At 45.4% G+C, this 25942-nt stretch overlaps 1 protein-coding gene and 1 long non-coding RNA gene across 4 annotated transcripts; one reads left to right on the top strand and one right to left on the bottom strand.

Moving 5' to 3' along the window:
• Positions 1–115: 115 nt before the first annotated feature.
• Positions 116–15032, bottom strand: LOC128797843 (myosin heavy chain, skeletal muscle, adult-like). 3 transcript variants are annotated; one of them, XM_053960746.1, is made up of 38 exons: positions 14826–15032; positions 14594–14737; positions 14346–14502; positions 13763–13790; positions 13550–13664; positions 13372–13464; positions 13176–13239; positions 12981–13079; positions 12776–12879; positions 12551–12689; positions 11485–11603; positions 11234–11383; positions 10547–10717; positions 9686–9999; positions 9511–9580; positions 8754–8841; positions 8538–8655; positions 8148–8271; positions 7553–7689; positions 7207–7462; positions 6434–6676; positions 6157–6333; positions 5926–6071; positions 5748–5838; positions 5270–5659; positions 4908–5034; positions 4695–4813; positions 4229–4425; positions 3535–3718; positions 3283–3448; positions 2993–3117; positions 2499–2807; positions 2209–2412; positions 1796–1921; positions 1531–1701; positions 1339–1443; positions 1101–1196; positions 116–400 (listed from the first exon to the last, which is right to left on the bottom strand). In XM_053960746.1, the coding sequence occupies exons 1-38, from the start codon at positions 15030–15032 to the stop codon at positions 248–250; spliced, it is 5826 nt and encodes a 1941-aa protein (XP_053816721.1). In that variant the 3' UTR covers positions 116–247. The 3 variants fall into 3 exon arrangements, with proteins under 3 accessions (XP_053816721.1, XP_053816720.1, XP_053816722.1); XM_053960745.1 differs by having other exon boundaries at positions 9511–9590; positions 9690–9999; XM_053960747.1 differs by having other exon boundaries at positions 9511–9590; positions 9705–9999.
• Positions 8651–23318, top strand: LOC128797852 (uncharacterized). Its single transcript, XR_008434252.1, has 6 exons — positions 8651–8740; positions 12084–12230; positions 12606–12692; positions 14840–14938; positions 15876–15961; positions 20143–23318. It is a non-coding gene; the product is annotated as an uncharacterized LOC128797852 (long non-coding RNA).
• The last annotated feature ends 2624 nt before the right edge of the window (positions 23319–25942 follow it).

Raw genomic sequence — 25942 nt, 5'->3', positions numbered from 1 at the left:
GGCACCAGCTTCTCCCTTTTCCCAGAGAGGAAAAGTAAGAATACTTCTTCTGCAATGCAATACCTAGAGGAAAACAAAACCCAAAGAAGAACAAAAGCACTGGCCATAGTGTGTATGCAGAGGAATCTACTACAGTCTTTATTCACTAGACACTGAGGTGGGTACAAAGGCTCATGGCAGAAGGAAAGTGACCGAGAGGTTCACATTTTGTGCAGCCCTCGGGTCACTTTGGTGCCTTGTGACATTCTCACTCTTCCTCTTCTATCCTCCTATGGAACTCCCGGCTCTTGGCTCGGAGCTTGTTGACCTGTGACTCTGCAATGTCAGCCCGCTCCTCGGCTTCCTCCAGCTCGTGCTGGATCTTGCGGAACTTGGAGAGGTTGACATTGGACAGCTGCTCCTGGGAGGGAGAAGAAGTCAGTGGTGAGAAGTTTGGGGTTTTCATTCCTCCTGGACCTTGGCCTGGGCAGAGTCACAAACCTCCAAACTCCACCCACCACTGCTTGTACAAAGTCTCACAGTGAGCCTGATAAGATCTTGGAGTCTTTCTCACATATCCCCTTAACTGAACCAGAAGCCCTACTCTGTGCTGGACTGTTTCCACAATGAATCATAAATCATTTCCGAGAATCATAAACTCAGGGGCTGTAGGACCCTCAGTTCATCCCCAACTGCTGCATGCCCAGAAACAAGCAAAGGTTCCTTGCACTATTCTAAAAGCGGAATGCAAAGTGCTTTGGGGTGGGACTATGAACACCTTCCCTGTCTGCTATCAAAATTCTAAAAATAAGGTATTTCCAAAATTTCTTTATAAACTGTACTGCCGATATCATTCATAGAAGTCCTTACAGGTTACTTTGTGGTTCTAATCCAAAAAAATGTTATGTGCAATTCCCCTCCTCAGTAGACTTCTTAAGGGCTCATTGTTTTCATTCTCAAAGGAGAGTCTACTTTATGAGTCTACTTCAGAGAATTTGAAAGCTTTTGAAATTGGTGAGCATGTCCATTGGCATCTTCTAAATTTCTTATATCTGTCTCCTCAGTGGCCAAACTACCCTCTGGGAAAGGGGTTCTTGCCAAGCACTCAGAGGGATACTTACAGCCTCCTCGGATTGTCTCTTGTAGGATTTCACTTTCATTTGCAGCTTGTCCACCAGATCCTGCAGCCTGAGAATATTCTTCCTGTCTTCCTCAGACTAGAGTGTTTGACAAACAGGAAAGGGAGTCAATTCTTGGTTCTGCACCACATGAAGTTAGCAATTCCCCTTGGGGATGGTGTGTGCAAAATGTGACTCACTGTGAGAAAGGCCTGTGAGAGCAGGAGAGCTCCTGCCTTACCTGGTAGGTGAGTTCCTTCACCCTCCGCTCGTACTTGCGCACGCCCTTCACGGCTTCAGCGCTGCGCTTCTGCTCAGCATCAACCTCCCCTTCCAGCTCCCGCACCTGCAAGGACAAGCCCATCCCTGCAGCTTCCCTGCCAATGTCTCTCCAAGGACACGCTCACTCACGCACAGCCCCAGCCCTACACACCCTGGCCTCCAGCTTCTGGATCTGCTTCTTCCCTCCCTTCAGTGCCAGCTGCTCAGCCTCATCCAGACGAAGCTGCAGGTCCTTCACCGTCTGGTCCAGGTTCTTCTTCATCCTCTCCAGGTGGGCACTGGTGTCCTGCTCCTTCTTCAGCTCTTCTGCCATCATGGCCGCCTGATCAGAGCAAAAGGTCAAAGCCATTTTGGGACTGGAGATATTTTGGGGAGAGTACATTCATCCTCAGCAATGCCAGGAGTGTCCAACTCACATCTGTGATGGCCTTCTTGGCCTTCTCCTCAGCATTGCGGGCTTCCTGGATGGTATCCTCCATTTCACTCTGGATCTGGGCAATGTCCGTCTCCAGCTTCTTCTTGGTGTTGATCAAGCTGGTGTTCTGTGCAATGGGAAGGACATGGCAAGAGTTGAATTCTAAAACCTGCCATAAGAAACCTTCTGCCTGAACAAAGACTTTCCCCTTCCAACTTCCAATTCTTATCCTGGAATTATTGTTACAATGGTTGTTTACAAAATGTCAGGTGTGGGCTTGGGGAATGGATGCAAAACACGCCTTTCCTTGGGGACAGTAGCAGAGAGGCCTTTCTAGTGCTGCTGGTTCTCTGGTAAATTCCAACCCCCTGTGTTTGGTCAGTGTCAACAGAGCTCTCTGCTCCCTGCCCTGACCTGGGTGTGGAGGAGCTGCACACGTTCAGTGGCATCCAGAAGCTCCTGCTCAGCCAATTTCCTCGACCGCTCCGTCTGCTCCAGGGCTGCCCGGAGCTCCTCAATTTCAGCCTGCAGCAGGTTTGCTCTGCGCTCCACCATGGCCACCTGCTCCTTCAGGTCCTCCTGTGTCCTGAGAGCATCATCCAGATGGATCTGGGTGTCCTGCAAAGAAAGACAAAAGTGTGGACTTGAGTGACAAAAATGTCAGGGATATAATTTTTCTCTTTCTGTAGCTTTGCTGAATGGACCTTGAGCACTCCTTGTGTATTTCTCAGGTTCTTCTGTGCCTCTGCAGCCACACGGTTGGCATGGCTCAGTTGGATCTCCATTTCATTCAGGTCTCCCTCCATCTTCTTCTTCAGCCTCAGGGCTTCATTCCTGCTCCTGATCTCAGCATCCAGGCTGCTCTGCAAGGACTCCACGACTCGGAGGTGGTTTCTCTTCATCTGGTCAATCTCCTCGTCTTTCTCTGCTATCTTCCTGTCAATCTCAGCCTTCACTTGGTTGAGCTCAAGTTGCAGGCGCAGGATCTTCCCCTCCTCATGTTCCAGGGAGGCCTGGACAAATGGACACAAACATTGATAACACCAATAAACCTACTGCTTCCTTTTAAAGAATTGCAAAATATTTCGTTATATCTCCACCGTCTGCACACCCCAGCCAGAAGAGAGGCCAACCCAGGCCTTTTCAGCCCTATTTCCTCATATCTTTACTGCAGACACCAGTGATTGTGGTCATGTACCTCAGCTTCCTCCAGAGCAGCCTGGATTTCAGATTTCTCCTGCTCAACCTGCTTCTTGACTTTCTCCAGCTCATGAATTGCCTTTCCTTGCTCAGCGATCTGCTCCGTGAGGTCAGAAATCTCCTCTGTGGGAACAAAGATCAATGGCATGGTCAGGCACTGAGCAGAATGGGAAGGGCCCTGTCCCACCCAGGTGACAGGCATCTCTGCAGACCTGCAGGCACAGACCCATGAACAATGGTGGTGCTGGCTGATAGTGAGAAAGGCCAGTGAGGAGCAGAGGGACTTACGCTGCAAGTTCTTGTTCTCCCGCTTCATTGTTTCCAGGTGGTCCAAGGACTCCTCATAGGCATTCTTCATCTTGAACAGCTCCGTGCTCAGAGAGCGCGACTCCTTCTGCGAGGCCTCCAGCTCAGCCTGCGTTTCCTCATACTTCTGCTTCCATTCTGCCAGGATCTGCAGAGAAACGGGCTGTGAGTAGGGCTGTGGTCATCACGGGGCCGTGCTCTGGCCAGGAGTGCTGGTGCTGGAGGCCAAAAGACCTTGTCAAAGTTCTTCTGCTTCTTATCCAGAGCAGCGCAGGCAGCATTGGATCTCTCCACGTCAATCATCAGGTCCTCCACTTCATTCTGCAGCCTCTGCTTTGTCTTTTCCAGGGAGGCACATTTGGCATTGACAGCCTCAACATGTTCCTCTGCATCCTGCAGGCGCTGGGCCAGCTTCTTCCTGGGAAGTGGTAAGTAAAGTTTTTAACTGGAAATGTTGGTGGATGTTGATTATCATACTCACCAGAGCACTGAGGCCCTCTTTAGTATTTTGTCCTAATGCACATGGTGCAGATCCTATCCCAATCATTCATTTTTTTTCCTGTTTCATTTCCCAAGGTCATCATAGAATCATAGAGTCACAGAATTGTTTGTGTTGGAGGGGACATCAAAAATCCACTAATGCTGCGGCCACCTTCCACTAGACCTGGCTGCTCCAAGCCCTGTCCAGCCTGGCCTTGAACACTTCCAAGGATAGGGCAGCCACAGCTTCTCTACAGTCTTGCACTTTGCACAATCCCATACCTGTCCTTTCTCCTGCATTCTTTGTCACATAGCCTCTTTTCCTTGTGTTTTTGTGTTTCATATAACTCCTCAGCCTTCTACTGGGCTTTTGCCTTTGAAAATCTCAGTGGTGTCTTAAAATTTCCCTTATTGGTATCTGCCAACCTTCCACACAATGCTCACGTACTTGGCCTCCTCAAGCTCCTCCGTGCGCTGAATCGCGTCCGTCTCGTATTTGGTTCTCCACTGGGCCACTTCGCTGTTGGCCTTGGACAGGGCTCGCTGCAGCTCCCCCTTGGCCTCCTGCTCCTCCTCATATTGTTCCCGGAGCAAGTCACAGTCGTGGCGAGCGGACTGCAGGGCGTGGGCCAGGGCATTCTTGGCCTGGTGGTAAAAATATGGCAATAAGGAGTACGTGTTTCCTTGGAAGTTTCTCTTACTGGAACTTACACACTGATATACATCCCAAAGACATAGTGGTTAACTGTCTGCCTCATAAAAACTTGGGAGTCCTGCACTGCAGGGGTCTAGATTGCATCATCTAAGGGGATGGCTTGAACTTTTAATTGGATCACCTTTTGAAGCCTTGGACACTTCACAAAAACTAATATTATGTCAAATATTTATTTCATGTGTAACGTGAGTATCTTCACCTTTATCTCTTCTTCTAGCTGCCGCTTCAATTCTTCAATCTGCTGGGTGAAAGCCTGTTTCCCTCTAGACAGCTGAGAAATTAAAGCATCTTTTTCTTCCACCTGGCGTCCATATTCACCTGAAAAAGTTTATAATTGAGACAAAATCTGAATAGCCAAGAGAGAAATTTATGGGGTTCTCCCATTTCCAAATTACAGATGGAAGGGTTGTACCAGATTCTGTCTGCAGACGAGCTCTTTGAGCACTAAGATCACTAATCATGCGCTGATTCTGCTCCTCCTTTGTTTTGTATTCACTCAGCTGATCTTCCAGAGTGCGGCACATCTTCTCCAGATTTGCCTAGATATGAATTGCACATAAAAAAATTAGTAAATGCCTTGATCCTGCCTTCTTATAGCAGGAAAATATGTCCAGAAAATGCAGCTGATATCTTGGGACTGTACATGCACCCACACATCTACATATGAGATTTGAAGAAATCATTTTTAATACAAACTGATAAAAATTTAATAATATAAGATTAAAGAAAAAATACGACATTGCTAACAAATTCCTAATAAAAATAATTGTGTACCTTGGCTTTAGACACAGACTCTATGTTACTGGCCAAGTCATCAATCTCCATCTTCATCTCACTCTTCTCCTTCTCCAGCTTCTGCTTCACGCGTTGCAGGTTGTCGATCTGCTCGCCCAGCTCAGCTGTGCTGTCCGCGTGCTTCTTGCGCAGGGCGGCAGCCGTGGCTTCGTGCTGCAGCGTGGCCTCTTCCAGGTCACGGCGCATCTTCTGGAATTCTGCCTCACGCTTCTTGTTCATCTCCACCTGAGCTGCTGTGGCACCTCCTGCTTCTTCCAGGCGCTCGCTGATCTCCTCCAGCTCCCTGGACAGGTCAGCACGATGCTTCTCTGCTTTAGCGCGAGAGGTTCGCTCTGCCTCAATTTCCTCCTCCAGCTCCTCAATACGGGCCTGCAGAACACCAGGGACCCTTCACACCCATGCCCTCCTCCTGCCTGAGCTGAGCCTGAGCAAGGCAGGGGGAGGAACAGAGACTTGCCTGCAGCTCCTTGATTTTCTTCTGAAATTGCATGCCTAGAAGTTGCTCATCCTCAATCTTGCTCTGGATCTGGCTGATCTCAAAGTCTTTCCTTTGGGCCAAGTGAACCACGTTAGAGCTCAAAGAAAAGAGACAAGTGCTGCAGCCCAGCACTCAGGAGTCCCAGAGCCACACTTACTTCTTCAGTTTCTCATCCAGCTGCTGCTTATCATTCTCCAAATCCATGATGCTGTCCTGGGCCAGCTTCAGGTCTCCTTCCAGTTTCCTCTTAGCTCTCTCCAGGTCCATGCGCAGTTTCTTCTCTTGCTCCAGGGACCCTTCCAGCTAAACACAACGAGACCATCAGGGCTCTGCCAGCCAGGCTGGACTCCATACCTGTCCTGTTCCTGCTCTATGTTTGTGTGCTTACATCATCCACTTGCTGTTCCAGCTTGATCTTGGCTTTGGTCAGAGTATTGACTTTGTCCTCCTCTGCCTGCAGGTCATCCAGGGTCTGCTGATGGGCCTCTTGGAGGGCTTTCTTCTCTTTTGTCAGCTTCACAATGGTCTCGTCCAAAGCTGCCATCTCCTCAGTCAGGTTTTTCACCTTTGAGAAGAAGGGAGCAAGCACAGACAGAAAATGGTGCTTAAAACTTTCTAAGAAGACAAGACTTTCCAGAGTGCGAGTGACAGGTTCTACCTCATACCTTGTTTTCGGTGGCGTGTTTTTCCTTCTCCACCTTGGCCAGTGTTAGCTCAAGGTCATCAATATCTTTCTTCAGCTCTGAACATTCATCCTCCAGCTTCCTCTTCTTGGCTGTCAGCTCAGCATTAATTTCCTCTTCATCCTCAGCCCTTTCAGTCACCTCCTTGACTTTGGCTTCCAGCTGGATTTTGGTTTTGATGAGCTGGTCACACCTTTCCTCAGCATCAGCCAAAGCATCAGCTTCCTGGTAGGGAGGTGCCATTTTTAGGGATATGCTTTTTCAGGCAATATTGAGATGCTTAATCTTCATAGTGCAGGGTCTTGGATAACAGTTTTTTAGTTTAAAATTTGATTCATTTTCCAGCAGAATGACATATAATATAGAATTGATTTTATATTATTAGTTTTGAAACAGCCAGCTTAAAGGCTAGAACCAAGTAAATTCCTTTTCAATCTACCTGAAGACATGAGTATTTATGTATTTGCACAGGGTATAGAATCCAATATTTTCTTCTAATATCAAACATTGGATCAAAGTGCATGATCAGAAGAATATCTCAGCATACACTGTAGAAAAATGTCACCCTAGTAATATTTTGACTACAGATACCTCACAGTCCTTATAGAAGCCAGTTATACCTTTGAGAGCACCACTGAACGAATTACAATTCACCTGAACTAAATCAAAGTTTCTATGTGGTTTGAAAACGTACTTGTAAATAGCAACCTGATAGTCACAGTAGAATTAGTATAATGCCTACTGGTGGTACTCACAGACTGAACCTGGAGCTGCAGGTCATTTTTCTCCTGCACTAGTTTCACCATTTTCTCCTCAAGCTCCTTCCGCTTTGCCTCAGACTTTGCAAGCTCCTCCTTGGTTTTCTCAAACTCCTGTTTCATGTTGGCCATTTCCTTCTCAGACTCTGCACTCTTCAGCAAGGGCTTGATCTTGAAGAACAGCTTCATCCATGGCCAGTGTTTGACATTCATGAATGCACGAATGTTGTACTGGATGCAGAAGATGGATTCCCTGAAAGATAAGTCAAATTAATATCCAATATTTACACCATGATGACACAATAAGTCAAGTACAGTGAACCTGATTTGAAGAAATGTCTACCTTCTCTCCACCATTTTCTGGTACTCCACCCTCATCAGGTAACCCCTGCACCTGGCCTGGGTGCGGGTGATGAGCTGTGCCAGCTTCTCATCCCTCATCTCTTCCAAAAGGCCCACCAGCCCAGCTTTGAAGAACACCTTAGATAAGAACAAGGAAACAGGTGCAGTGTCTGTACTTGTTTAACATAACCTGATACCCTGCTCCCCCCAATGACAAATACAATTGAAGTTAAAAGCAAAACCACAAAGAATATATGTGGTGGCAGACAGTCTTTTATAAAAAACTCCAAGCTTCTGGTTACTTGCAGTTGAGGAACTTTAACAGCCAGACATTTTTCTTTTATTTTTATTCACAATTGATTCTTTTATTCTAAAACTTGGTCTTAAATTAGGAACTTGATTAACCCTTAATTAAATCAACCTATAATCATGAATTTCAATTTATTCAAGTGTCGAGTAATCAAGAATCTGGTTGATTTATTTTACACTCTTTCTTATACCTTATTGGATCATTTCATGTGCTATCTGGAGTATCTGAGTGTCAGTATCAAGCCATGCAAACCAAAACCATGTAGCACTTGAAATAGATCTTTTACCTTAGTGTGACCAAATTTGTATTGAGTATGGTCTATATCAATTGATCCAAGAAGTTTCTCACAAGCCTTCTTGCTGTCAATGAACTGTCCCTCTGGGATAGCACTGGCATTTAATACTTTGTATCTGAGGAAGAAAATGGAAGGACTTGCTTTGAACTCCAGAATGTTAAGGGTCTTTTCCAGCCTAAGTGATTCTGTGACTATGAAGAGGTCTGTTGTTGAGACCAGCTGGTGTGTACATGGCAAGAAAGAGTCTTAAGAACTGTTGAGAACAAACAGCATTTGTAAAACTGAAATTTTAGAGAAGACTTTAGGCACAGGAGGGGAAGGCTAGATCTCAAAAGCTATTTAAGATGCACAAGGTGATCCAGTAAGAGGATGAATTCTGACCTCTGTTTAAAATCTGCATACAGGACTCTGTTGGGAAATCCTTTCCTGCAAATCCTGATCCCTTCCAGCACGCCGTTACAGCGCAGCTGGTGCAGCACCAGCTCGTGCTCCATGGCACCTGGCAATGCAGAGCACAAATACATGCCATGTTCTGTAATACAGTGGGGAAGAGCTGCACCACACTGAAAACCTTCAATACACATGTAAGTCTCTTACCAGGTGTTTTAGTTTCATTTGGGATGATGCACCGTACAAAATGGGGGTGGGTGCTTCTCAGGTTGGTCATCAGTTTGTTTAAATTCTCCTGGGAGAGTCATTAAGAAAAGCTGATATTAGCAAATATTATTTCTGCTGTAGGCATCAAGTCCTCTGAAATGAGATACTATACAAAAACTAGCAGAACCCTGACCTCAAGCTCTCTGCACCAGTTTTTCTGACTTTCCACAGATCTATGCTATAATTAACTCAGTAATCTGAGCAACGTTTAGGAAAGACTGTACTCTTAAAGATACAATTTTAATAGATTTCACTGAGTCTAGTGGAATGCCTTCATTTGAAAGGATATCCATCTTCCATTGGATGTACCCAGACAGATAAAGCAGTGCCCCTATAAGGCAGTGTGGAGCATTCTGCAGTAGGCTTTTAAGCTGGGTCATATGGAGCAGACTATGTAGAACCCTTGTGTTTTCCCTGCTGAAAGCCAAAGGGAAAAAACAACAAGCAGATTTCTTAATGTCTAGATTATGCAGTTATTTTGTAGGGTATGGTGAGATGAATCCTAGCCTTAAACAAATGGAAAAACTGTGCATTAAGTGAAATGAAGTATGAGTAGATTGACTGGATTTCTTCCTAGCAGAATGTGGCCCAAGAATTTCAGAATCTTTTAACAGAACCATGCCAAAACAAGACTAGCCGTAGTAATTAGTGGGTTTACACCTCATCTTAGGAAGAAATAGTGAACTCTCTACTGTACCCGAAAAAGAGCAGAGACAGTCTGAAAGGAAGAACCCTTCTTCTTGCCTCCCTTCTTGCCACCACCAGCACTCGCCTCAGCTAAATTGAAAATAAAACAGATTTTTGGGGGTTTTGCCTTTTTTTTGTTCCTTTTTGCAAGCTGTACATCAGTGAAAACATGGAATTCAAAGAACCAACCTGCATCTGCTCCACCATAGTTGGCAAAGAGTAAAGCCAGGGTCTTCACAGATGATTTCTGGTACAGCCCAATGACAGTTTCATTCAGAGGGTCCTTGTTCTTCTCCAGCCACCCAGTGATGTTGTAGTCCACTGTGCCAGCGTAGTGCACCAGGGAGAAGTGGGCCTCAACCTTGCCTTTGGTAGGTTTTGGCTTCTGGAAGTTGCTGGACTTGCCCAGGTGCTGGTCATAGAGCTTGTTCTTGAAAGAGGTGTCAGTTGCCTTGGGGAACATGCACTCCTCTTCCAGGATGGAGAAGATGCCCATGGGCTGGGAGAAATCACAAGAAGAAACCAATTGTAATTTATCTTTCAAGGCAATAATGATCTTCATCTAGGCACAGTAATGGAACATAGACTGAGATACACATTAGAAAATATTATTATTTGATTCTATTTTCTTCTAGAAAGTGGGATTGATCACACTGATACGTACATTTTTGAACACAAAATTACTCATAAAAGAAATAGAAATTAATTTTGTTTGTGTTGACAATGTGCTCTGTAAAATCAGAGCACTACCTTCTTACTCAGTGGAACTCGGAGTGCACACAGATGTGTCGGACAAGTTGAACAAGAGTCATTGCTGCAAAGCCACCAACTCGTCCTTGGCTACACTGTGCTGTTAACAGCTCAAGGGAGTTAATCCTTCCCCTCTACTCAGCTCTGAGAAGAAACATCTGGAGTGCTGTTCCAGCTCTTGGCTACCCAGCACAAGGGAAACATGAACATAGAAGATCCCTTTGGAAAATGAGACCAAGTAATTACAGAGAATCCATGCATGTAACTGATTTGCACAAGATGCTTAAGAAACTCACCTTCTCAATGAGCTCAATGCAGGCAGCCAGGTCCATGCCAAAGTCAATGAATGTCCATTCAATCCCCTCCTTCTTGTACTCCTCCTGCTCCAGCACGAACATGTGGTGGTTGAAGAACTGTTGCAGTTTCTCATTGGTGAAGTTGATGCACAGCTGCTCAAAGCTGTTGAACTGGATATAAAATAAGAAAGACACATATTTGAAGATGCAGTAGTAATTGCAAGACATCATCTTTTAAAAATAAGGAATGCAGTTAATTTGACTTCCCATGCATTTCTTCAGTCTGTTTTTCTGACATTATGAAAAAGAGAAAAGGATCAAATTAATTGTCTGTAAGGAAATTTTTTTCACTGAAAAAATTTAAAGATAAATTATACATCCTGTTTAAAATGAGAGCAAGTTACAGGGAGAAAAAACCCAAGCTTAGAACTATCATGATCACATGTTCTTATACTGTCTTGGGCCTGATCATATAAACAATGAACTTTTTTGACTGGACAATTTTGTACCTTTGATTTTGCACATCTTGAAATAGCACAAGTCCTTTGAAAGGTCCTTTTTTTTTACTTAAAAAAGACAAATATCAATAGTCAAGTGATAATATTATGTTCTCCTTAAAAATGTCTCTCAAATTGATAGTAACATTCAATTGTCACTTCCAAATAGCTCTTACCAAATCTTACTTACATCAAAGATCTCAAAGCCAGCAATGTCCAGGACACCAATGAAGTACTGCCTGGGCTGCTTCGTGTCCAGCTGTTCATTGATACGAACAACCATCCACAAGAACATTCTCTCATAAAGCGCCTTTGCCAGGGCACCCACTGCATTGTGCACCTACAGGAAAAACAAAAATACCTGGAGTTACAATACGAGGCAGAGGAGAATCAAGAGGATAGTCATTCTACACATGGTACAGGTTACAACACGTTTCTTACCTGCTGTGCTGTTTGGCCCTTGGTCACATATTCATTCCCCACCTTGACTCGGGGGTAGCAGAGGGCCTTGAGCATGTCAGCTGAGTTCAAACCCATCAGGTAGGCAGCCTTGTCAGCAACTGAAAAGCCAGAGGAAAAAGGAAGAATTTTATGTCCAATAGGCTTTGAATCCTGGAGCATTCCCTAAAGGCTGAAGGGTTCCGATTTCTGTTCTTTGAAAACTTTTGATTGACTCTCATGGAGGGAATCTTTGTAACATCACACTTGCCATTGTGCATATTGAGCTTTTCTAAAAAAACTTCTGTTTGAAATTCTTTACTGCAGAATGCAGAAAGTAATGAAGTTTCCAAAAATCTCCTGGCATAAAACTGAAAACTGAAGCTTGCTAGTCTGAATGTGTGCAGTACACACGCAGCTCAGGAGCTGCAGTGACAACAGTCAGGTACTGATCTACATTCAAGTGCTTAAAACCACAAAATAGTTAGAGTGGAACACAGAGACAATATCTCTGTTCTCCTTCAGATCCACAGCCTACAGCCTTTTCTGAGCTTTTGTTTCTGACATTCAGTAAAACTTGTTTGGCTTCATCCTGTTACCAGTGGTGTTCCCTACCTGCCTTGTCCTTTAACAAGAGGAGACATTGCTCACAGAACTGAAGACAGGGGTTGTAGGCCCTGTGCCAACAAAGGAAAGGAATGAAATAACACCTCTCACAGCTGACTTCCCTGAGCATCTGATAGGTGAAGGTATGTGTATGATGTTAGAACTGAATCAGTGGGTTGTTTCACAATTACAAGCCATATTCCAGCAAAGATATGACTAAAGGAACATGCATAACTCCTTATTCTTGAAAGAGTATGAAGACCAATTTAAAGTATTAATTGTTCATAGCATAAGATATGTAAATCCTGAAATCAGGGAATTTGGTGTACTAAAGACAATGGACAGTTGTTTTTTTCCTGGATGGTTGTTTTCCTTGGGATCTAAAGCCCAACAGTGAACAACTTTTGCTGTCTTCCACATATGTAGTGGCTTACAGAAGGTTAATTATTGAGTTTGATAATACCTTCCGTGCCTTCAGGCTCTGCTTGCTCCTCTCTTGGTTTCTGCTTGAATTTCAGATTCCCATAGTGCATGACAGCCCCTGTCAGCTTGTAGATGGCTGTCTTTTCATCAGCAGTGAAGCCCAGGATGTCAATGGCACTCTGGTAATACAATGAACAAAGTGAAATATTTGCATGCTATCTGATGTATGATCTGTGCCTGTTGTCCTGTTCTGTACATTACTTACATCTGTTGCCATCAACTCCTCCTTGTCATCAATGCTGGGAACAGTGATCTCACCTTGACTTACAAAAGGGAAGTCAAATGGGTTGGTGGTGATGAGGAGCATTTCTGAAAACAAATGTGTTCATGGATGAAATTAAAGTAATCTTGTAATATAATTGAATGTTGCTCAGAGATTTTCCTCTCAAAAGCTCAGGGATGTCTCCTACCAATTAGCTCTGGCTTCTTGTTGGACATGATCTGATAAAAGATGTGGTAGCTCCTTTCTGCCTTGAGCTGGAAAGTGACTCTGGACTTCTCCAGCAGATCTGGTGAGGATGGTAGAAAGAGTTAGATCCTTGGGAGAATGTACCTGGATGTGGGAATTTGGGAAGGGATGGGAGCTATCCAGGAGACTCTCTTACAAGTTTCAATGTCAGCAGAAGCCAGTTTGCCTGTGGCACCAAAGTGGATTCTGATGAATTTGCCCTGTTAAGCAGAAGCAGCAGCAGCAGGTCAGCCTGGATGTGTTCTGCTGACGTCTCCTTTGCAGGAAGAACTGCTCAGGCATCGTGTGTGCTGCCATGATGGGGGGAGATCTTATGCTAAGCAAAAACTCACAAAGCGTGAGGAGTTGTCGTTCCTCACGGTCTTGGCGTTTCCAAAGGCCTCCAGCAGTGGGTTGGCGCTGATGATTTGATCCTCAAGCGTTCCCTGCAGGGACATAATTATTCAGTGATTGTGTTTGGTTGAGAGAGCAATGACAGGCCAAGCATTCCGTCTGTCCTTCCTCACTCACCTGCATTTTGCCTGATGACTTATCCTCCTTCTTCTTGTCCCCGCTGGCTGCAATTGTTGCAAAGTACTGGATGACACGCTTTGTGTTCACAGTCTTCCCAGCCCCGGATTCTCCGCTGCCAAAGGCAAGAGAGAAGCAGAGGGTGCGTGGTCAGGCAGGAGGTGCCCTGGCACCGGGCAGCCCCGCAGGGACCCGCGCAGGGGGTGTACGTACGTGATCAGGATGGACTGGTTCTCCCGATCTGTGAAAGCAGAACAATGAGAGATGTGTTAGCAGCTGACCTGGGTAATGCTAAGCTGAATGAGAAGTAAAACTGCAAACTGAAGTTGGGGATTCTTCAAAAAGTCCAAGAATTCCCTTCTATGTCCTAGTAGTATTAAACATAAGCCCAAATGGATATATTGAACACTCAGAGGCATCCAGACCTGAGACAAGCTGTGTATCACTTGCCCTTCACATAATTTTCCTCAAGAAATGAAACCAAAGTACCTACCCAAGTTCACAATACAAGAAAAAACTACTTTTTCTTTCTTATGAGTGAAAAAATATAGAAAACTGAGTCAAGGACTATTTCTGCAGTAGGAGAGTGTAGAATTTTGAACAGTAAAGTACAAATAATTCACCATGAGAAGTTCATGAATGCTCCTAGGTCAGTTTCACTTGAAATTGTTTCCTACATAAATCGACCAAGTTCACAGTCATGCTTCTTGGTGGTTCCAGCTGGCTTGTCACATGCTCCAGTGAGATCAGCAGGGCTTTTTTGATTAGATTGCTGTGAGGGAGGTCAAACACTCACCAGTCAGCATGAACTGATAGGCGTTGTCAGAGATGGAGAAGATGTGTGGAGGGGCCTCCTGGCGCTTCTTGCCTCGGTAGGCCAACACCACCTCGGGGTTGTACACCGGCAGCCACTTGTAGGGGTTGACAGTGACGCAGAAGAGACCCGAGTAGGTCTGTGAGGAAGGGACACAGCACGTTGGCTTCCCCTGAGCCTGGCCCAGCAGCTCCTGAGGCTGCCCAGAGGAAGCTGCTGCTGCCACTTACGTAGATCATCCAGGCTGCGTAACGCTCTTTGAGGTTGTACAGCACGGCGGGTTCGTGGAGGTGGGTCATCATGGCCATGTCCTCGATTTTGTCATACTTGGGAGGGTTCATGGAGAAGATTTGGTCATCCTTCACGGTCAGGGTCTGCCAAGGAAACAAAAGATCCTCATATGTCAGCTAAGAACCCAGTGAGGGAAGAAAATGTTGTCCTTTAGCCTTGTTTTTGACTCACCTCTCCCCCTTCAGTCTTGACAGTGACTTTGCCCGATTCCCTGCTCGTGATTGTCCCTTTCACAAAGGATTCTTTGGGATGCACCACAAAGACAGATGACTTGGCATCAAAAGGTTTGTTCTGAGCTGCAATTCTCTCCTTTTCCGATTTTCGGAGGTAAGGAGCCGCCTCCCCAAAAACAGCCATCTCGGCATCTCCAGAGGCCATGTCTGCACTTTACTGAGGATATGTCAGCAGATAATTCTGAGGAGAAAAAATATGGTACTAATTATTTATTCTGTAAGATTTGGGAAAATTTTATCCTGTGCCTTGGTGTCTCTTCATACTCAGGGTATTTTAACATGAGATAATCAGGAATCTAATTTTATGTCAAAATAAGAGGCTTTCATGGATGCAGTTTAGGTCTTCAAACATTCATTGATGACCTTTTTAGAACTGTGGATTTGGTGCTTTAAGGATGCTGTGCCTGTAAGACAAGAGTGAATTTGTTGAACAAGTTTCAGTAAGACATCACTATTAGGAATGGAAATAGAAGAAATTGTTAAAAGGATGAACAGTGAAATAAAATTACTGAAAAACTGTAGTGTAGGTGAACTACAGTCTTGGAAAACAATGAAACTGTGGGACATTCACCTATTTAATGATAATGGAAAAGTAGGGGGTAGTTAATAAATTTTGCTAATGAAGTTCTCTACTGGAAAAAAATAAAAGAAATTCAGGCTTTGTGACCTTTTAATATTCTGCCACAATTAATTTGCTCTATGCATTTTCACATTTCACTACAATACCTAAATAATTTCAGCCCCAAAGTTCTGACTTAGGTAAAATAAAATTCAATCACTGAAATTGGAATTTCCAAGGCTTTAGTAAGATCTCAAATAAATACTTACTGAAAAACTCTAGGAACACACAAATTCTTAAAAGTTTTTTTTTTTTTTGAAGTATTTCTTCAAGTGATTTATTAAACATTTAGGGTACCTAAATTTAGCCAACTGCACTTGAAAACCCTCTAGCTACTTTAGTAAAATTTACTGCCTCTTTATTCTTTAGGTGATAAATATATTTTTTGTCTGGAGTAAGAAAATGGATATCTAAGAAAGCTGAGAATTCTGGCACTCTACAAAGGTGGTTAGAAGGTCTGTATGTTCAGATGATTTAATAATTAGTACATTCTTAAGCAGAATACAGGATTTTGCATTTTTCCCTGCTGTGCTTATCTGGTCCCATTCGCCTCCTGCTGTAGCAAAGATGGGAAGGCAGCACTCCTTGATTTATGTAAGGTCAGTTAAGCAGAAGGGAAGAATGTCCCCATGGGGATTTTCTGTTCTGTCATCAGTACTCAGAGGCTTCAAACTCAGCCTTGGGCACCCTCACCACTTTCTACTGCAATCCCACCAGGTTTGCTTATAGGGTGAACCAGTGAACCTTCCTGACACCCCACCCAAAAGGATCTGTCTCTGCCCCTAAGAATTAGTAAATCAGCTTCTTACCTCTCGTGACACCAGATGTGTGGCTTGTGGGCTGGCAGCTGGTCAGTGCTGTAAAACAGAAATGCCAGTTCCCAAATTGCTGCTGCACAAAAACCAAGAGTGAAAACATGCAGGTGCCTTGAAAACAGATTTGTAACGGAGTCCCCTCCTGCACAGGAGCACCAGAGGCAGCAGCAATGTGGTGGCACATTAGGCTGCCATCCCCTTCCTGGCAGCCTGCAGACCCCATCTCTTACCTTGGAGCTTTCTGTGGAGCCAGGGCAGACGTGTTGCAGGGACATTTTATACGATCTCGCCTGCAGATGCTACAGATGCCTACTCTTTCTTCGGTCAAAAATATTTTGGCAAACCCTCTTTGGTAAAGCATTGTCTGGCAAACTGAACTAAGGGCATAATTGTCATTTGACATGACTAGATATAATTAGAAAATTTTGATGTCTTAGTGGTTATATGAATACATCTTCTATAAACAATCTTCCAAGGGTGTTAAGGAGGGAATCTGGACTAGTCAAAGCACTTAAAGAACTTGGATTCAGGACTTATGGATTTTATTGCTGGCTTTCCCACCGACTCACTGCACGACCTGGGATGGATTGCTTGGTATGTGTGTGCTGCAGCTATCCCAGTAGTACAATAGATGAAACAGGGTGTTAAAAGATAAATTAGCATTATTAAAACCTTTTGTTGGTTTAACCTCAAAAGCAGAAGTGCAGATGTAGAAGAGGTGAGGAGGGTGATGGCACAGCAGGGTGGTCAGCCAAATGCTGCAGCAGGGGGAGGCTGGGTTCTACCTGGACCTTTTAAGTTGATGGCTCTGACAGATGTGAGGCAGCTTTAGGGGTATCAGGAAGAGTGGGCACACACACACACACACACACACACACACACAGAGGCATGTGCCTGTGTGCCACTTTGCAGACACTTCAAATAGCAAATAAGTGGGAGAGTCTCTAAAAACTGTTCTAGTGAACCCTGTGATGGGTTAAACCTGCTGAAACTCTTGATCTGCAGGTTAGTGCCAGTGAGCAAGACACTCCTGGTTTTGCTGGCAACTTTTCTTTAACCAATGCCTGCAACCCTAGGAAGAATAACTGATTTGAAATGCCTTCTAAGTGAAACCAGTGCACCTACTTACAAATGGCAGAAAAATCCTCTTTTCAGTAATACCTATTGAAATAATGGGATGTATGCACAAACACATCATGTCGCATGCAGTCCCAGATGCTCTCTACCTGATACATCCTCAGTCCAGCACTTCCATTTCATTACAAATATCTTGCACACTTAGTCCAAAATACCATGGGTATACCAGAGCACTGGGGGTGGCAGATGTACCCGGACAATGCTGATGAAGAGAGGGGAAAGGGATTTACTGGTAGTACTGGAGAGAGACTGGTCTTGTTTTAGGAATAGAGCACAGCCATGTGAGCTGATTTATATCCTGTCAGATTTAGGCTGAGGTACTTAAACACCTTTTTTTGCCTCAGTCATCAACAGAAGGAGTGGTTATCCTCACGGCAACCAGCCCCTTAAGCTGTTTGTCAGGTAGAGGAGCAGAATGGACTCACTGCAATCCAGGAGGAATTAGTCAGCAACCTGCTGATTTTAGACACTCACAAGTCTGTGAGACCAGACAGGATTCACCTGAGGCCACTGAGGAACTGTGAGAAGAATTTGCCCAGCTGCTCTCCATCATTTATCATCAGTTCTGGCTAACCAGGACTTTCCTGTGAGAGACTGGAAAGATTGATGTCCTGAGACATTTTGGGATGCATGAGGATATGTCAGCAGATGACTCTCAGGAGAAAAAATAAAAATGGGAAAAATATGGGAAGGGCAGATCAGTGCACTTCCCCATGCCCCACCCACCTAGAGCCATGATTCTATGATTCTATAGCTGAGAGTACTGGGCTGGATCACCTGACTTTGGGGATGTTGCCTTTCCAGTGGCCAACAACAAAGCCATTCTACTCAGAGAGCTCTTCTGGGTTTTTGCTGTTGTGCTGTGCAGGATGTGGACCCAGCTGTGCAAGAGGCAGGAGTGAGGCACACAGCCAGGTAGCTCTGGGCAGGCAGCCAAGGGAAGGTCTGGTTTGAATGGGAAGCAGTCAATGAGTTGAGGTGTCTCCAGGTATTGACACTCACCAGTGATTTGGGGATTGAATTTAGAGTCAGAAGGTCCCCATAGTCCAGTGGCAGAACATAAAACCTTTTTTGAAAATGGTCCAAATCTCAGAAGAGGGTTGTGAAGCAGAACACAGCAGTGAAAGAGATTGTTTCATCCAGATGGCTTTTGAATGTCTCCAAGCACTTTCACAATAGCTCTGGGAAACTTGTGCCAGTGCACAGTCACCCTTACAGGAAAAAAAGGTATTCCCAGATTTTCACAGGGGAAAATCTATGTCAGATTGTGCCCATTGCCTCTTGTCTTGTCACTGGGCAACAATAAAAAGGGCTTAGTTCCATCCTCTGTGCACCTCCAGGTATTTATATCCATGGATATGATTCACCTGATCATTCTCTTCAGGCTGAACAGTCTCTGCTCTTTCAGCCTTCTCTTATGAGATGCTCCAGTCTCTCATTCATGTTACTGGCTTTTTTCTGGATCTCTCCAGTAGCTCTTGTACTGGTGAGCTCAGCACTGGACTTGTGTGGCCTCAGTGCTGAATTGAAGGCAAGGATCACCTCCCTCTACCTGCTGCAGCACTCCTCCTAATGCAGACACCATTCACCTTCTTCACAGAAAGGAAACACTGTTGGCACATGTTCAACTTGCTGTCCCCCAGAGCCCCCCATTTCTTTGCTTTGCAAAGCTGCTGTTCACCTGGTCAGCACCCAGCATTTACTGGTGCCTGGGCTTGTTCCTCTCCAGGTTCAGGGCTTTGCCCTTGCTTTGTGTCATTGGGTCCCAGATTGACCTCAGGGTTTTGCCTCACCAGTGCCCAGCTGTACACTGTCCTTAACACAGGAAGCACTTAATTTTAAATGGCAATTGTAGAATCACAGAGACTCAAATCTTACTGCCATGCTTATCTGTATCACTGATTAAGTTGTAAAAAGAAGATAAAATGTTAAAACATCACCTACTTCCACTTGAAAGCTCTAAATTCATACTCATTTCATTTTTTCCTCTTGCATTAATGAAATAAGAACACAGAAAGCAAGAACTTCTCTTTCAGTGTTTGGAGTTGTTTTTAAATATCTTTTTGAAGGAAATTAGGGCTAAAGCAATGGCAGCTGTAAGAGCATGCATTGTGAATACAGGTAGTATATGAACTCTCAGTCAATGTCTACAGGGGAAGGACACTACATTTGTGGAAGCTGAAAGAGGAGACAGGAGCAAGTGCAAAGAAAAGGTTGGGCAAATAACCCAGCATTCCGTGGTGTAGTATATGACATAAAGCTCATGGAAAGTGAAGTGTTTGGTCAGCTGTCATAAGCATCTCTGAAAAGCAGTCTAAGCTACTGAGCATCTGCTTTGGATTTAGTTTAATTTATACAGCTCTTCTCTTTCACCAAGGTACCATTTATATGACACTGGTATTGTGGTTTCTTATAAAGAAGTAGTCTCTAATCTGAAATGGATGATTCAGATTTCATTGTAGTTTCACTCTCTAGATCCCAAAAAATTACTTCAGGGTAAACTTTGCCATATGTCCTCTATCCAGGTATCCAGGTACAGCAAGGAGAAATCTGTAAATCTGTCCGGGAAGGAATCTTTTGAAAGAAGTGCAAGCACCTCAAAGCAAAAAAAAAAAAAAAAAAAAAAAAGCAATGTTTCCTGGGCAACCATTAATATCCTGTCCATTCTATTTCCATCTCTTCAGGGTGAACTTCACTGAACTTCACAGAAGCAAACCACAGCAGAGATAAATGGATGGCAGGAGGCAGGCTGGAAGCCATCTCTGGATACAGACTGTGCTGCACAGCAATGCAGTGTCGTCAAGGTGCACATTCCCCATGGAGGAGAAAGGATTCAGTCGTGCTGAAAATAGATCCTTCTTGAGACAGTGATCAGACAGCTGCTCCCTTTCTGCCAGGGCCTAAGATGTGGATTTTGTTCCCCCTATCCCAGCAGTTAACTGAGAGATAGGGAGTGAGGAGGCACTTTTTAGCCAGGCAGCAGCCAGGCTGGGGAGGGCAAGAGGAAGTTCCTGCAGGGGCTGTGTGTTGGCCACTGGGAACCTCCCCCTCCTGCCTGTTCAGACTCACCAAGCTCATGAACTGGAAACACAAGAATGGCCTGTATGGGCAGAGGTTTTGCAGCAGGAAAAGGAATGGTTTTTTGTAGTCTTTGCCCCTGGAAGCTACTCAGGCTATATGCTCTGTGATTCCCTAAGACAGACGGCCCTCCAAGGTGATCCCTCTGGCTGGGGAAGTCTCCAGGTGTTCCCTCCAGGTGGCCACTCCATGGCTATCAGTGAATTCTTTGATTTCACTTCACTCAATTAACAGACAGTTAATTCCATGCCACTTGCCAAAGCATATCCCTCCTGAACACCAAATCCATAATACTGCTTCTCATGAACTTCAGCTGAAATGTCCTCGGCAGAAGCAGCAGGCTTTGGTTGCTTTCAGTCCTTGAAGAGCAGAGTGACCTGCAGGCAGAGTCAGAGGTCTGTGGAACTCATTGGGGCAGCAAAATGCATCACATCACATCAGGAAGGAGCTCCACCAGGTGAGGAGCAGCAGGGCAGGCAGAGTACAGGAGATTCTTCTCATTACCACAGGCTGGACATATTCTCAGTGGTAACTGCATGCTGGTGAGCATTTCTCCATGTCCATAACAGGAATTTAGGGTTGTGGTTCAAACTTTTTTTTTCATTATGAGTTGCCAGGCATGATTTTTCAGAGATATGTGTATGATACAGCATTAGCATCACCTTTGTGGGCTATTTCTGACAATATCACAACACTGAAGGAAGTAAGACTGCATGATGTCTCTGCCCATGTCAGAGAGATTGGATTAGGTGAGATTTAAAGGTCTCTTCAACCCAAACCCTTCGGTGATCTGTGTGGCTCTCTGAATGGCTGTCCTGGGTGAGTCCAAAGGAACAGGCAGACTCTCACACCCAAGACATTTGTCATCATCCCACTCTCCTCAGACACCCAGGCTCTGCATGATATTCCACTCAGGTGGTAAGGCCTTCTAGAAAACAAACCATCTCAAGGTGGTGAAAAATGTCATATCAATGGAGAAAAAACAACTTACACTTGGGAAACTGTACTGAAAACAACAATGCATTCCGTGTCCCTGCCAGTAATAGGAGACAAGCCCAAGCACATTCCTACTATCTCTATATGAAGCCCAAGAAGCCTTTGGCCTTCTCAGGTCTCAGTGACCTATTTGTATCCCCACGTGGAGCCTGTAATGGTCATGGGATAGAGCAAATATCCTCTTCAACAGAGATCCCCTTGCACACCCTGTTAGTGAGCCCTGGGAGGCTGGAGAGAGCTCGGGGCTGCTCAGCTTCTGCTGCAGTAGGAAACCTCCTGCCTGGAGAGCAGGCTCAGGTGCCTTACACAGACAGAGGTCTCCTTGTGTGTGGGGACAGGTCACTGCAGCTCCTCCTCACGTGGTCAGGGTCTCTGATGCCCGACAAGGAATTGAGATGTGCTCAGGGCCATGGGGGCCACCAGGAATGAGCAGGATCTGTATGGATGTGCCGTAGTTGAGACAGTCACAATACAAAGCAACACTCCGTTTTCAGAAGGCTTCAGACTGGTTTTATTACAGCACGCATGCTGTATGTACATGTTTTATTACAACACACATGCTCTTACAAAACTCGTAAGTTTACACTTTACTCGTTGGTCACAAAGGACAAGCAAAGTGCTCATTGGAACAGGCAGTTGTAGGTTTCTCTTATTTATCCTTCTTTCTTTCTTGGTTTCTATGTCGATGACCTTGGTAGAAAATTCTTTCAGGGGTAAACATGGATCCTATTCTCAAGCTTCTCTCTGGCTCACAGAAGTTGCTGTAAAACCTCTTCCACATGGATGTGCTGCTCCTCTGAGCACATATTACAGCTAAGGTGGAAGAAAGGCAGTCCTGCATGTGGTGGGTAACTGCTGGTGATTACTCTGCCCTACTTCAACCAAATCAATTTGCTGGGTGACTGGTGCCCAGACCCTGATAAACCATGGTAGATATTCCATAAGATACAACCTACATGCATCTGTTCATTGCTTACATATACGTTTGATGTGCTATCAGCTCCCTTAATGCCATGTCACACAGGGAACAGGCTTGGAGACAAGCAGCTGTGCTTGGGCATGCTTCTCAAGTTGTGTCCCTCTCAGTGACAGTGGGTGAGACTCAAGAGTGGCACAGACCAGCTCACAGAGCCGTGGGGAGACAGGTAAAGCAGCAAACTTTCATTTGGGGGTGAGAACTCTCCATTCAGTATCAGAGCTGTTTATCAGACTCCTCACATTCCCAGAAAACGCCGGCGGAAGAGCTGCCCTAGGAGGTGACATTCAGGATGTCCTTTCTGTCACCCACCACAGCAGCTGAGGAGCTCCTGTTACAGAGCAGGGGAGTGGGGTGGGCAGGCTAAGACGCCTCCGGGTAAGACAAAGTCAAAAGAAGGCAAGTGGCAAAAGGGGGAGGGAAGGAGAACTAGGATTAGGTGCATAATATTAGCACAAGCAGCAACTGTAGCCTAAAAAAGACAGCAATGGGGTGGTGTCTTCCTCGGCTGGCACTCATTTGGGACAGATGCACAAATCCTACTTCTGGGCAGATTTCAGTGCTCTAAATGGAAATAAACTGATATGGAATTTCTATAAATCTGCTCACTTTAAAAATTAGGCTTTCAAGACTAAGACAACCCTGTGGATTATCACAGAATTTTCTGAGTGACACTCACTGTAGTGAAGTTGCCAACAGGATACACAGCAGACTTTTCTAGCGACATTTCTGAACTTGTTCTTGCAGAAAAATTCCTTTTGCATCCTTAGGAAATTTATTAAAGGTTTCATTATTTTATATTGGAAGACAGATTCCCTTGTGAGTCAGACTAATTATTTCTTTATTTGCTTTCTGCATTCATCTCATGTGCCAAGGTAAGAATACAATTTGCTGCTTCTGAAGCACAAATCAGTTGTGCAAAGCAGAACAGCTCCAGGTTTTGTTTTTTTTTTTCTTGGATGATCCTACATAAAACACATGCCACAGGGTGAGCTCCAAAAGAGTGACAAGCTAGGTCTCTGTGGGGTGGGCCACAGCAACAGCTCAAAACTTGGACCACTCTGCACCACCACCCTTTGCCAGAGAGAAAAGGAGCTCCTGAGGCTGCTGGACCCCAACCCGAGCTACCTGCCCTGCCTGAGGAGCTGAGGTGAGGTCTGGTCATGTTGGGGGCTTCCAGGCTCCACCTGCGAGTAGCCCCTGAATTCTTCAGGCCTCTGGGAAGGTCTGGATTTTCACTCTGCCCTCCCAGTACAGCTTGTGTTCCCAGGTTTGGGAAATGCTGCCTGAGGACTGGTTCTCTGCAGTGCAGACAGCTCTGCTCAGCACTGCCTGGGCATGAGTGACGAGCCTTGTACCTCCTCAGCAGTAATGAAACAACAGAATAAATACAGAAAATTATTTCTTCAAAACTAAAATTAGGCTTTAAAAAGAATTTCAGAGGTGGGGTATGAATTAGTCATTTGCAGATTATCATTGTAATGTTTCCCAGCAGTTCCCCTCACATTTCTCCTGACCTTTTGTCCCCAAACCTGTTCTGAGTTGTCATTTCTTCCACCCTCACATCCTCTACTGTCTTATTACTTATCTCTTTTCCTTGCACACATCCATCTTGCTTTCCTCCTCCCAGACCCTTTCTGAAATCCCCAGCACTGTTTCAACCCCACCTCAGTTCTGTGGTTACTCTTCCTCACTCTCTCTTACCAATTTTTTCCTGCAACAAGAGTCACAATATATGAAGTTCAGCTGGTCACATCTCATACATTAGGACCCAGATCTATTCGATCTGAACACGTTCAACAGGCTGCTGCTGCCCCACTTGGCCACAAGAGGGGACAGGATTTTCAGCAAGGCTGCTGTTCCTGGAGCCTCTGCTTTCCTCACCAGGGAAGGGATTCATGAACTGGGGCCTCTTGCTGATCTGGAAAGCAAAAGATGGTCTTCTGGGTCCACAGGCATTGCATTTGTGTTGGTTTGCAAGAGAGGGGAAAAGCCCTATCCACCCCAAGGAGCCCCGACTGACTTCTGGAAGTACATCCCAGCAGGGAATGGCCATGGCCACGGTGCTGGGCCCCATTCTGATGTTTAACCTTTCAGCTGGCAATGGAGCTGTGCTGCACTGAGTCTCTCTGGGGTAAGAATAGCAGCTGCTGCCTTGGGCCACAGCACACGTGTCCAGCTCCTCCAGGGCAGCACGTTGCACTGCCACATAGAAGGCAGCCTACCCGCCCAGGAATGTCTTCAGGCGCTATTAGTGGAAGCAGATCATCCCCACAAACAGGCACGACCCCGCACAGGAGTCTCAGGAGAGTGGGCCTATTCTGGGCTTTTGACATTGAGCATGAAAGGAGACACGTGAGGGGCTGATCCTGCTGCCATGGGCCTCCTCCAAAGCTCCTTTCAGCCTTGTCCCCTCCTCCAGCCATGGCTCTTGTGGAAGGCTGAGGGGCAGTTCAGTGTGGCCTTGGAGCACAGGAGAGGGCAGAGGGAGCTGTGAGTTTGCTGGGGGGCAGGGCCAGCCCTCAGTGCCATCAGCAGTGCCCAGCTGTGCTCAGGGCAGGTCCTGCCTGAGGGTGAGCTCAGGGCATGGGGCCTCCGCCTTTATTCTCAACCATGAGAGTGAGAGAGGTACCAGAGAGTATTGTAAGGCTCCAAACAACTTGCTGAAAGCCTGCATTGAAACACGAATCCTTTGCATCCAGGAGGGTATTTACTTCTTTCCACCTGAAGTTCTCCATTTCTGAGTGGTTCTTCAACACCAGGAAATTCTGAGAGTTTCATTTTCCTATTCCAAGCCCTCACAAATTCCCTCCCCTGCTTATTCCCATCCTTTTAAGATGCTCTTTCCAGTGTGGATTTCTTTCATTCCACATTTTTATGTCTCATTTATTTCTGTTTAATTTTCCTTGCTCTGTGAAATTTTCAGTGATTTGCCAGCACTGAACCCACCACACTCATTGGTGCGTTGGCCGGGAAATCTCAAATTAGCAAACCAAAACCACTACACTGGGCAAGAGCAAACATCAAACTTTGTACCAAAAGCAGGCAAGAGGGCTGGGAGGATTACATGACAATGCCATGTTGATGCCTGGATACTCTGGAATGAATAATGACAGGCTGGCAAGGGTTGCCAGACTTGCCTAGCAGTTAGGAATTTTCTGTTGATTTTGCACAGCGACTCCTAAACAAGTTACGACTGTTTTTCAGCAGGTTCATGAAGTAGGGTGTTGCACTGAGTAACCAGGCATTTGACATGGTGGGCTGGGGTCAGTGACATGGCCTAAGAGCACGGCAGCACTTTGGGTTGCATCCTGAAGCACAGCACTGTGTCATGAGCTGCTGAGAACAAGGTGCAGCTGCTCTCCTGAGAATGTGCTGCTTCCAGGCTACGGCAGCTGGAACAGAATTCTTCCTTTGGAAAAGCAAAAAGCCTG

This window comes from Vidua chalybeata, chromosome 19 (genome assembly GCF_026979565.1).
Source record: "Vidua chalybeata isolate OUT-0048 chromosome 19, bVidCha1 merged haplotype, whole genome shotgun sequence".
NCBI classification, from domain to species: Eukaryota; Metazoa; Chordata; class Aves; order Passeriformes; family Viduidae; genus Vidua; species Vidua chalybeata.
This window is presented reverse-complemented; position numbering and strand designations above follow the sequence as displayed.

Excerpts from the sequence above, each read along its gene's own strand:
- LOC128797843 (XM_053960745.1), bottom strand. The coding sequence starts at position 15,032 with ATGGCCTCTGGAGATGCCGAGATGGCTGTTTTTGGGGAGGCGGCTCCT. Across the intron at positions 5,035-5,269 it reads AGTCTGTGTCTAAAGCCAAG|GCAAATCTGGAGAAGATGTG; the intron begins GTACACAATTAT and ends ATTCATATCTAG. Across the intron at positions 4,814-4,907 it reads TCGTCTGCAGACAGAATCTG|GTGAATATGGACGCCAGGTG; the intron begins GTACAACCCTTC and ends AAACTTTTTCAG.